Below are 12209 nucleotides of genomic sequence, written 5' to 3'. Positions count from 1 at the left end.
ATGTCCAAAGGTACCAATAAATGTTACCTGTCCGTTGCCAGGTTTGTGCTCCACTACCGTCGCCAAAGTCGCAGGAGATGTTTGCAAACAGACCGCTTGGACCACGGTACATGATGACCTTGATGTTTGCTGCCTGACTTATTATAGCTCCAGGTGGATCTGCTGTGACGACCAGGTCCTCCACGGGATCAATCACGCACATCTGGTGGCCTGTGAAGTTCTTGCCACTTACTTCATTCCAGATTTTAGCCTGAATAGCATAACAATCGGGGTCCCTGTAACTGTGGGTATAGTTGTAATCCATTTGAAGCGGCATTGTCTCGAGGCCAAGGTTGTCGCCAAAGTCGAATTCCGCTTGAGCCTCATTCGGCGTCCCTCCAGCAGTTTCAAAGGCGAAAGCTCCAATGCCAGGAGGAGCGAAGAATATGGTTTCTCTGTGGACCAGCTCGACGTCAACGACGCTCTGTATGACGAGAACTGAGTGGTATTGACTTTCAGAACGGTCGTTATTTGCGCAAGTGATGCTCACATTATGTAGCTTGCCTATGGTGAAAGAATGGGTACGAGTTTCAACAGGGTTGGCGCGGATAGCCCAGTCAGCGGGTCCTTCATCGTGGGTAACCGCTGGGGTACCGTCATCGAAGTCCCATGTACATGCAACGTTTGATCCTTCTGTCATCTGCACGTTGCAATTTACAGGCATATTGGTGCCGGTCTTCGCAGTGTCACAGCTGCTTGATACGTCCCTCATTGCAGTTTCTATGATGAATTTTTCGGTGATGTTTCTGGAACCAAGCATGTTGGACACTATCAGAACCAGGGGATATTCGTTCGCCGGCTTCCCAGGAAGGACCGCCGTCTGCCATTTCTTACTGACAATATCTCCAGACTCAAAAGGAATGGTGTTGCCATCAAATTCCAAATTAAACACGCAGTCTGATCCTTGAGTCAATGTCCATTCGATTCTGAAGTTTACTAATTTCTCAGCTCCAGTTCTGACCAACGCCAACCCAAGACACTCTTCCTGCACTGCTACAATAAAGACGAAGACGATAGAACTAACGTGGTTTGAGCAATTAGCAGTTACTGTATAGTTGTTACCAATGCTGTAGACGTGATTGACGATGTCGTTGTTACCGTAGTCGGCCTCCTGAGTGGTATTGGAAGTGGAGTCGCCGAAGTCCCATTCGATAGTGTAATCCGACCCCCCTGTCAACTGGATCGTGAAAGGGCAACTGGTGAGGGTCACGCAGGGGCTGTACGAGACTGTGAAGTCAGTAATTCTGTCCTCAACGAGGACTGTTGTGACGTTGGATTTACTGGTCAGTTGATTCCAGGATATGGCCGAGACATTGTATTCGCCCTTTGATGTGAACGTGTGATTGTAGTGGTCAGTTGTGGTGTCGTTAATTGTGGATCCATCACCAAAGTCCCAGTTGCGTTTTACGTTGGTTCCTAATGGAAACAAAGGTTGGTTTCAACATCATTCACTCAAAATTAAGAAAGCAACTTTTGTCAGCACGGAAGAAATCATAATAGTAGGCTGTCATTGTCTTTTCGTAATCAGATGTAATTCGAACGTATTTGTTATCATTCATATGTTAGTTCATTACAAAATGTGCTATAACTATATAAGCTGAATATTTTTCTAAAGTCGATTTTCAGAAATGTTTCGTGTTAAACCATGATTTTTGTCACTTGTGTTAAATGTTTTAAAAGTAACAGCCTGGGTATGTTATTACGCCGCTTTTAGCAATATTCCAGCACTATCACGGCGGAGGTCAACAGAAATGGCCTTCACACATTGCACCCATGTTTGGAATCGAACCCGGTCTTCGGAGTGACGAGCGAACCCTTTAACCACTAGACTACCCCATTGCCCCTGAAAGTAACAGAAGAAACCCTTACCTGTGTGTGGCAGGATGTTTAGCGTTCCCTGCTCATTTGTAACCCAATACATGGCAGCTTCAATGACAGTAGCATTAATGCCTTGTAAGACTTCGATCTCGGTGATGTTCATTTCGGAGAAGGGAATGTCAATGTTACTGACGTTGGTGGTCAGCGAGTATGTACCGGCGGTGGTGAAGGTGTAGGTGAGGTACACCTTGGTCTGACTTGAGTAAATGGCTCTGAGATGATGGCGGGTATTGGACATCGAGGTTCCAGCTGCTTTTGCAAAATTGGTTGTGGAGGCCGGATAGCTTCTGTCACATTCTGTTTGATTGTAGGACACTGTCAATGCAGCAGATCCTGCTGATTTTCTGTAGGCGATGATATCCCCAGGATAGACGTGGGTGTACTCTTGAGAGTCGATGACTTGATAGCCGGTGGCTGTAAGCGTGAGGGTGACTGTCTGACGGATCGTGTAGTCAGATAGGGGGGCGGCACAGGGGTGTCTGTCGAGAGGGGTACATCCTGTGGAGCAGGATTGAGCCCTGGGGCAGAAGATGTCGGGGTTGGTGCAAGTCAATCCAGTACACGCTCCACATGCATTAGACTCATAGCAATAGTCAGCGCATCCAGGTTTTAGGATCTATAAATGCAATAAAATAAATGAATGATAAAAATCAGGATCAGCAGGAAAAGTTCTGAAACGAATATCTTTACATCCAGTAACAGTACTGACAGAACGCAACTGGGCACACAGTAACATAGGTTTGACAATGGTTAGATCCGCCGTTGTTGGCTTAAATACAAGAATCACCCTGACAATGACCCTTGGTTACCCCTGCCCTTGATTTAATCAAAGTGGTATTCATCTCGCATCACGTCATCAAACATCCTACATAACTTCATCAAACAACCCGCACCACTCCATCAAGCATCATGCATTATTTAATCAAACACCCCGTATCACTCCATCAAACATCCTACATCGCCCCATCAAACATAATGCATCACTTCATCAAACATCCTACATCACTTATAGTCACATGACTTATCCCACAGGGTACCCATTTTCTGCTTGGTGAACAGAAGCAATGTTGAACAAACTCGCTTGCCTAAGGTGAGACCACATGCATCACATGTGCTTCGTTGTGGGGCAGGACTGAAGTCCTAGAAAATTCTCAGGAGTCAAGATGCCAAACACGGTTACCCATCCAAGGACTCTCCGCGCCCAACGTTGCTTAACTTCAACAGATTTGTTTGTGTCTTGAGCTCTATGCACAGGACTACAAACCACCAGACCAGATCGTTGTTCATAATATCAATCACTGGTCACGTACCAAGAGCGTTAGTGTCCCAGTCGTCTCTGCCCAGAGCTCCCACTGCGTGACCACGCCCTCGTACTTAAACTCAGAGGCGTACATCATGTAGTCGTTGTCGCTGGTGGTGGCCTCTTGAAGATCGGACGTCGACGGCACGCAACAACCAGCGCCATCCACAATCGGATCTGTCAACGACAACATACCGGTAATAAATGTTTATTTAATATTAAAATAACAGCGAAATCCTCCCAAAAGCATATCTCAAAAGGTTGATATATACTAGGCACATAAAGAAACTGTGCATACAAAAATTTAAAATCTAAATTTATCAAACCTGTGTAGACACATAAGGATTTAAACTCAGAGATGAATGACATGTATCCAACATGCATGTACGTCCCACGTTCCGTGACGTCAGTGGGTTCGTCCTTGAGACGTGTAATACGTTGTTGCACGTGCATTCCGGGAAAGAGAAACAGAGCAAATGAATGCCACACAATACTGTCACTTTGGAAAGCTCAACCCCTGCCCTTGCGATCGTTCAAAAAATTAAACGGCTATTGGAACGCATAGCATGCCAAGGCTCACGTCTGCACAACGTCATGAGGCCATTGGGATGGTACGTCGGGGAATGTCTCAACGACAAGTGGCTGCACATTTCCACTGCCACCGGAACACCATTTCTGCACTGGTGAGACGCTACCAGAACACAAATGACGTCATCGATCGGCCACGTTCTGGACGTCCACGTGTAACAACGCCAAGACAGGACAGATGGATAAGGGTGACCCATCTTCGCCACAGGTTTCAGACTGCAGTGATGACTGCCCGAACCATCCCGGGACTTCGCCGTATCCACCCCTAACACAGTTTGACAACGTTTACGTCATCACGAGATCAGACCACGACGTCCCGCCATACGGCCTATCCTGACACAACGTCATCGACAAGCTCGCCGAATGTGGTGCCGAAATCATGTCCGCAGACCCTTGTTTTGGTGGAGAAATGTTGTTTTTACAGATGAGTCCAGGTTTAACATTTCCCATAGTGATGGACGTCAACGTGCCTATAGACGCGTGGGTGAACGTTATGCACAGGCCTGTGTCTTGGAGAGGAATCGCTTTGGTGGTGGTTCCGTGATGATTTGGGGTGGAATAACAGCACGCCAATGAACTCCTTTGGTGATTGTTCAGGGCATTTTAACTGGTGTGGGCTACAGGGATCAGATTCTTCGACCTGTGGCAATTCCTTTTCTGCAACGTCATGGCCCTGGGTTAACAACATTCCAACAGGACAATGCCCGCCCTCATACGGCGAGGGTTGCTATGGATTTCTTGCAACACCACAACGTTGACTTACTGCCTTGGCCTCCAAATTCACCGGATCTCTCCCCGATAGAGCATGTTTTGGACGAGATGGATCGACGTCTACGCCGTCTTCCTCATCCGCCAGATAACGTCCTTGACCTTGCAACAGAACTTGAGAGAATCTGGCGTGACATCCCACAAGCCTTCCTTGCACGTTTGATAGGCTCTATTCGTCGTCGATGCACTGCTGTTCTCAGTGCCGATGGTGGACATACCCATTGTTGAGCTTGTGACATGGTCGTTTGACCCCTGTCCCGCTTTTGGACTCGTGACGTCATTGTGATTGACTTTTCAATTGAAATTCTCCCGACTTCTTATGGTCTCATGATCCCTCCATTAAAGTTTATATGTACCTTTGACATTGTTATCGTACTTATCAACTGGGATAGTATTTTGACAATGCACAGTTTCTTTATGTGGCTAGTATATGAGCATACATTTTTGTTAGATACTTTTCTTACGTACTCTCTATGAAGAGATGCTCTCAGATTTTGACAATTTGAAAATCCAAGTTATTAAAGCTTATTATTGTCTCAGTCTTCAAAAATACTATCATCTACGTAGAAGATTCCAAATGTAAATGATACGTAGATCTATGAAGATCATGGTTATATCTGTCATGTTCTTGGGTTTTCAAAGTGTCAAATCTAAATCGCGATAGGTTTTCGACGTTAAGCTCAGGCCACTTATCATAAACTGCAGTCAACTTTTCTTTCAAGACGCTACAGGGATAGCTATATAGGAATGTATTCGGACTGATTAAGTAGATTCATGATCAATTAAGTTATTATTCCTTTGCTCAGATTTCTACTTCTAGCGTCTCGTCACGCCGAAAAACCCTGGTTCGATTCCCCGCGTGGGCACAATATGTGAAGCCAGTATGTCTGATATCAAGACGGCAGTATGTCTGATATAAAAACAACAGTATATCTGATATAAAGACAGCAATATGTTTGGTGTCCCCCGCCGTGATATTGCTGGAATATTGCTAAAAGCGGCGTAAGAACTAAACTTATTCACTGTGATTTCTACTGTTATGTGTTTGTCCTCTTTACCTGCGACGTCAATGGTCCTTTCTGTGCTGTCCACGGTGTCCGTCAAACGTAAATGAGTCCCCTCAGTGATGGTAGCAACACACTTGTCCTCTTCGTCGGTGACGAACAAGGGACACTCGACGGTGATGTTCTTGACGGGCGCTTGTACGACTAAACCTGCCACGTTGGACTTCGGCTGTAAAACACCATAGCAATATGTCTCATATAAAGACAGTAGTATGTCTGATATAAAGACAACAGTATGTCTGACATATAAGGACAACAGTATGTCTGATATAAAAACAGCAATATGTCTCAGTTAAAGACAGGAGGATGTCTGATATAAAGACAGGAGTATGTTTGATATAAAGGCAGCAATATGTCTGATATAAAGACATCAGTATGTCTGATATAAACAGCAATTTGTCTCATTTAAAGATTGAAATCAATGGATCTATATATATCCTAAACACAACACTATCACTAAAACAACACTAGAACAACACTAAAACAGCACTATCCTTACCCTATAATGTTGACATCTTTGGTAAAAAACTTTGATTGTTGTATGTTACAGATAGAACTGATTACTTTATATTAATAGACCACATGCCACCTTGGGATATATTGTAGTGAGTGAGTGAGTGAGTTTAGTTTTACGCCGCTTTAGCAATATTCCAGCAATATCTCGGCGGTGGGGGACACCAGAAATCGGCTTTACACATTGTACACATATGGGGAATCGAACCCGGGTCTTCGGCGTGACGAGCGAACGCTTTAACCATTAGGTTACATGTACCCCACCGCCCTGGATATAGTGTAGGTAACTGACAATTGTATATAACGTATTTGAGAGGCATTTAGTCCTAATCCAGATTTGTACTGTACAGGCATCTCCTCACGCTTGTAAATATGCTTCTCTATCCTTTAATTCTGTTCATCACATGTTAGACTCTACACCGACACGTCGCTTTCAATGTGAAGAAGTTGTTCATCCATATATTGTCATCCTTCCGACAATTGTATATCTCGAGATGTTTTCTCTAGTACTGTTCCAAGGTTGATGATACTTATCAATTGCAACTTACTCAAACAATTTAAGAAAGGAAATTTATCGCCAACACACTGGGCAATCCATTTGAAAGGAATAAAAAGCTTTCTGCAGATGCATATCTTCGATGTCCACAGTTCCATGTCATGGTAGATAGCGTATCATAGACTTTCTTGGGGCGGAGGGGTAGCCTAGTGGTTAAAGCGTTCGATCCGGGTTCGATTCCCCACAAGGGTACAATGTGTGAAGCCCATTTCTGGAGTCCCCTGCCGTGATGTGGCTGGAATATTGCTAAAAGTGGCGTTAACCCATACTCACTCACTCACTCACTCACTCACTCACTCACTCACTCACTCACTCACTCACTCACTCACTCACTCACTCACTCACTCACTCACTCACTCACTCACTCACTCACTCACTCTATCAATCAATCACTGAATAAATAAACAGATTTGGAATTGGTCGAATCGGGGCCTTTCTATTTCCGAAAGGGCTTTGCGGAGGGGAAATAACATATTTTAGGGGCTGTTAGACAGACTAAAAAAATACAGACTCACCACAATAGCCCCAGCAGTGTCCATAGCGGTAACCATTGCGTCATGCTGACCAGGAATCGTATACGTCTTCGTCAACATACCCGTAGCGTTGTTTTTCATGTCACCATTACCGTCATCGTAGTTCATCTGGTACGTCAAGATCCCACCAGCGTCGACGTCGATGGAAAACGCCACCGGGTCTCCTGTCTTCGCGAATTGTGGAGCGACGCTCAGATCCACCTTCTTGATTGGTTGGGCAGACTCGTACACACTGAGGTAGTTCTCACCCCCGCACATTTGAGACCCGTCCCCGGTACATGGGGTGGAACAGCTGGCGGCGCCGGTAGCATAGGTAGCATTGGGCGCCTTGTCACCGCAAAAACAGAACCGACCTGATATCAAACCTGCGTATATTGCTGTGTAGGCGCCACACAAGTTGGTACACACTTCTACGGTGAGGCCGTTTGGGTCATAGTAACCGGGGCTGAAGGGGAGATGGCGGTGTCTGATGTCTTCAAGGAAACAGCCATGGGGGGAACCTGCCGTGGAGAATATGCATGACATTGTCAATATTATAAAGACAGATATAAAGAAAACACACGCTTGGTCTTATGGTATTATTTTCAAAAATACATAATTTGAAAGTGTTTTGATTATGACCTGACAGTAACATATACTGTGTACGTGTTGTCAGCCATCTAACCCACTCAGCCAACTCAGGTCTCTGGGTGGGTTAGACCGCTGACTCAATCCTCGAAAAGTATTAAAATCTGTACTTTGCTGAGAAAGTGTAAACCTAAATTAAAACATATGTTAAAATAGTTATAAAATTAATCCTTAAGCACCAGATGTGTACTTTTTGTACGTCAGTTTATGTCATGATGTTGTCAGATGTAACTTAAAATCAAATGCCAAAGAGTTTTGATCATCTCTGTGCTACAACTGTTTTATTGAACAGACAAGTCAACAACAACTCATGCTTTCTGAATAGTCTGAAATGGGAAATGTTTGGAGATATTCTATTAGCTGGGGTAACGAGAACTTAACTCTAAGACTATCGTAGCCTTTACATTCAGAAAGGCTAACGACAGTCACAGTGCACCTTAATCAAACAGGTTTGGTATGAGTGTGGAATATTCGTATCCCCCTAGATTCCATTTATTAACTTACACTATAAAATATTTATACAGTTCCTCATTGTTTCCCAGAAGTTTAAAAGCGGCGGTGATACAAATGAGCCTCTCTCTCTCTCTCTCTCTCTCTCTCTCTCTCTCTCTCTCTCTCTCTCTCTCTCTCTCTCTCTCTCTCTCTCTCTCTCTCTCTCTCTCTCTCTCTCTCTCTCTCTCTCTCTCTCTCTCTCTCTCTCTCTCTCTCTCTCTCTCTCTCTCTCTCTCTCTCTCTCTCTCTCTCTCTCTCTCTCTCTCTCTCTCTCTCTCTCTCTCTCTCTCTCTCAGTACACATCCAGTTTTGACAGTTTTGTCAAAGTCAACCGGAGACCCATGAAATGCTGCCAGTTTTCTTTTGTTTGCTATATTGCTATGTCGAACTGACTTAATTCTGAAGACAATGATTGGAAGATACAAATAAAAAAGTTCGTCAACATTTCATAACTTCTTTAAGTGTCGTGCCTTTTGGAGTACAAATAATGAGTCCAGGATTACAGATTCTAATATTCAAATATGAATTCGAAGAAGCTCAGTTGGATAGAAAGGACGTTGAAATATCCAGCGTCAAATTTACTGATGGGATGAATTCTTCGAAAGAGGTATTTCTGAACGGAAATAAAATGGGAACCCAATATTTACTCGTCACATCTGACGCACAATGGATTGAACGGGTAAAAACCAGTATTCCTTTGTTCTTGCACTAAACTGTTTACGTATATAGAAATTCTATAACAAAAACGTTCGTGTTTTTGTTGAACACTCATATGAACTTATATTGCTAAAAAAAATTCATTTTGAATTAGGTGAGTCTTTTCTATTAGAAACTTTGCTGAATGCTAATTTAGTTAGAGAAAAAAACTTTGGGGTGTGTCTTTCTGAATGAATTATATAAAACACTTTACCCTGAAACTATCTTAGAATTTACTCGATATTCTCTCTACGTTGATTGTCTTGTCTGGGATTCCGTTACGTGTGATTGGAACTGGCGCTTACGATCTGTACAATTGGGAAACGAGAACAACGCTTGACCACCCGATCCCGTTAGTTGTCTCTAACGACAAGCCTGGTCAACTGAAGACCCGAATCTTTACGGGTTTACATAGTATGTATCATCGTACGTGAACGCCTATCTTGAAGTCAACCACCTATATGCCTAGCCCAGACTCGGCCATTTACAGGATGCCTTGATATCATTGGAATCCTTTGCCTGAAGCAATATCGGCTCTATGGCGTGATAGATTGATTATCATTCCTTAGTGTATTATTATCGATCGAAGCGGTCGTATAATATGGACTCACCTGTCCTCGTTTTACAGCTTACCATCGCATTGGTGTGTTACCGCGAATCGTATGCGGGATTACAGCGGTATGATTGCGGAATTAAAGTGATATATTTTAAGGATGACCGCGGTATGTTTGCGGAACGAGCGCGGTATATTATATTACAGATTATGTTTGCGGAATTATCGTGATATTGATTCAGGATTATCGCGTCATATTGGCGAAACTGTCGCGGTATATACACGGAAGGAATAGAATCTTTACGGTATTACGACGGTGTGTAGGTGAGGTGAGGTGAAATTGGGTTTAACGTCGTGCTTGAGAATATTTCGCTCATATGACGACGTGCATGCGTGTGTATGTGTATGTGCGGCTGCTTGTACGAGCCCAGACTGAACCTGGTTTTATAGTGCTAGCCCACTGAGATACCATGCCGCAGTGAAGCATGAATACCCCACTCAGACACATTATACTGACTCCGAGCCAACCAGTCCTTGTTGTACCCATTAATGCCGAGCGCCAGGCAGGGACCAACAAGTACCATATTTTAAGGTGTTTTGGTATGACGCGGTCGGGGATCGAACCCGCGACCTTCCGCTCTCCGGGCGGACGCTCTAACCACTACACCACGGAGACGGTCGACGGTGTGTATGAGGAATCACTACGGTACTATTTCTTTGGCAAGTTCAAGATCTACTTTGTACATACAAAGACAAACTTGAAAATCTATCTAGATGTCCTACGTTAAAGTTTCCAATACATTCATCCATTGTTCTGATCTGCACTGATTTACGGGTCAAACCGTTTGAATGACCCTCGTGTGTGTTCTTGAAGTCTTTCTGAACACCGCACTGATTGTATGATATATTCCGTTGTGTTCAGATCCAATAAACATCGATACACTGGTTATGGATCTAAGCGTTCTATTATTCCTTCCACGCAACCGTTGCTGTCCACAACCTTTCACAGAAGAGCTTGGAGCAACTAAATAGGATATAACACTAAGTACCGATGTTGTTCTTCATCGTACACGCTGCCGTGTGAAGTCAAACAAAACGACAACCAGTTAAACAGGTTTGAAACGATCTATACGTGTGTAGCCAAGGGAAAAGGAGGACGGATTTCCAGGCTGTAAATAATTTTTATCGATTCCCATAGAGTCAGTAAAACGTTGAACGTAAGTGAATGTGTTGATGACGACAGATCAATCAGCGTCTGATGTTGCCATGGAGACACGACACAAGCAGGGAGATCGATATTGATCCATAATTCTATCTATAAACAATTCTCGTATGCAAGTCAAGGCTTTGCACGTTTTATAAAATTGTATTGATTTGTTAGTTTACTAAGGTCTGTGTAAACAAAACAGGACTGTGAAATATACCACGAATAAAGGGTCGGGTGACAGATCGATTATCAAATAACATGCTTGTTGCCACGAACTGTATGGAAGTTTCCAAAGCCGTTGAACGAATCTGTGATGTTTCAAGAGGTTTCAGATTTGTTGCAATATGATGACTTCCAAAGGGAATTAACAAACCGTGCCAAAGTAAAGTATCGCGGGCTTATTTCGTCTCTTTCGAACAGGAAACCCAAAGGCGGGTCGTGTCACTTATAGTTTCTTAAGTGAGTGAGTAAGTGAAGTTTTACGCCGCACCAAACAGTATTTACATAAAAGTATATTTACTCATGCTTTACTCATATTATGACTATAGAGATGAACATCGACATGTTATACGTTTATGTATGGTTATTCATACAGTAGATTTTCATATAGTATCATATTGTTTCACTAACTCTTTTGCAAACGGAAGCGACAAAACCCTTGCCACATTCATAAGAAAACGCTGCTAAAAGCAGAGTCGATTGTACAATTGTGACTATATCATGAGCAGATATTTGTTTCATTAGCATTACATCTGTATGATATTGTTTGTAAACAAATCGAGTCGGGGCCAGACAATCCAGTGATTGTCACCATGCGATACGATGACAGAGCATGTGTTTATGACAAGTCAGGTTTTACAAAAAAGATGATTATAATAACTTTTTGATTGAAAAACAATAGGGATGCAGATGATGATTTATCCTATTAACCAATGAACACGGGTATAGACAGGGGCGGATACAGCTTTTTGAGAAAGGAAGGGTGCACACTATTGAGAAAGGTGGGGTGCACACTTCATTTTCACGAGAGTTTCAATGGTCATTTAATAAAATTTCAGGACAAAAGTGGGCTGCGCACCCCTGCACACCCCCTCTGGATCCGCCTATGATAGAGTTGACAAATGAGGGACAATGTTTGTAGAAAATCGAAAGTAAAAGCATCCTTGCAACGGAGAAGGGACAGAACTCTGTCAGAGGTACTTTGCTATAAGTAGCCATAGTCGGTGCCCTGTGTTTCCACATTGGACATACAAGCCCTGTATTTAATTATGGAAATAGTGTCGACCCTGGGCACGAACATCGGAGTCCAGTAGCTAGTAACTGAATATAGTGTTCCGCCACTTTTAGCAATGTTCTAGGAATATTACGTTGCACTCTCGGGGAGTATCGAACCCG

At 43.4% G+C, this 12209-nt stretch overlaps 1 protein-coding gene across 2 annotated transcripts in view; it reads right to left on the bottom strand.

Moving 5' to 3' along the window:
• Positions 1–12209, bottom strand: part of LOC124259887 — a 61941-nt gene that overhangs the window by 42225 nt on the left and 7507 nt on the right. For both annotated transcript variants that reach the window (XM_046694108.1, XM_046694109.1), the window contains exons 3-7: positions 7222–7739; positions 5632–5806; positions 3228–3394; positions 1909–2533; positions 28–1455 (exon numbers count right to left, since the gene is read on the bottom strand). In XM_046694108.1, the coding sequence (XP_046550064.1) occupies positions 28–1455; positions 1909–2533; positions 3228–3394; positions 5632–5806; positions 7222–7739 (2913 nt within the window). The remainder of the gene's footprint in view (positions 1–27; positions 1456–1908; positions 2534–3227; positions 3395–5631; positions 5807–7221; positions 7740–12209) is intronic.

This window comes from Haliotis rubra, unplaced genomic scaffold (assembly GCF_003918875.1).
Source record: "Haliotis rubra isolate DU_JTF1 unplaced genomic scaffold, ASM391887v1 Scf74, whole genome shotgun sequence".
NCBI classification, from domain to species: domain Eukaryota; kingdom Metazoa; phylum Mollusca; class Gastropoda; order Lepetellida; family Haliotidae; genus Haliotis; species Haliotis rubra.
The sequence above is the reverse complement of the archived record's forward strand: the minus strand, read 5'-3'. Positions and strand labels throughout refer to the sequence as shown.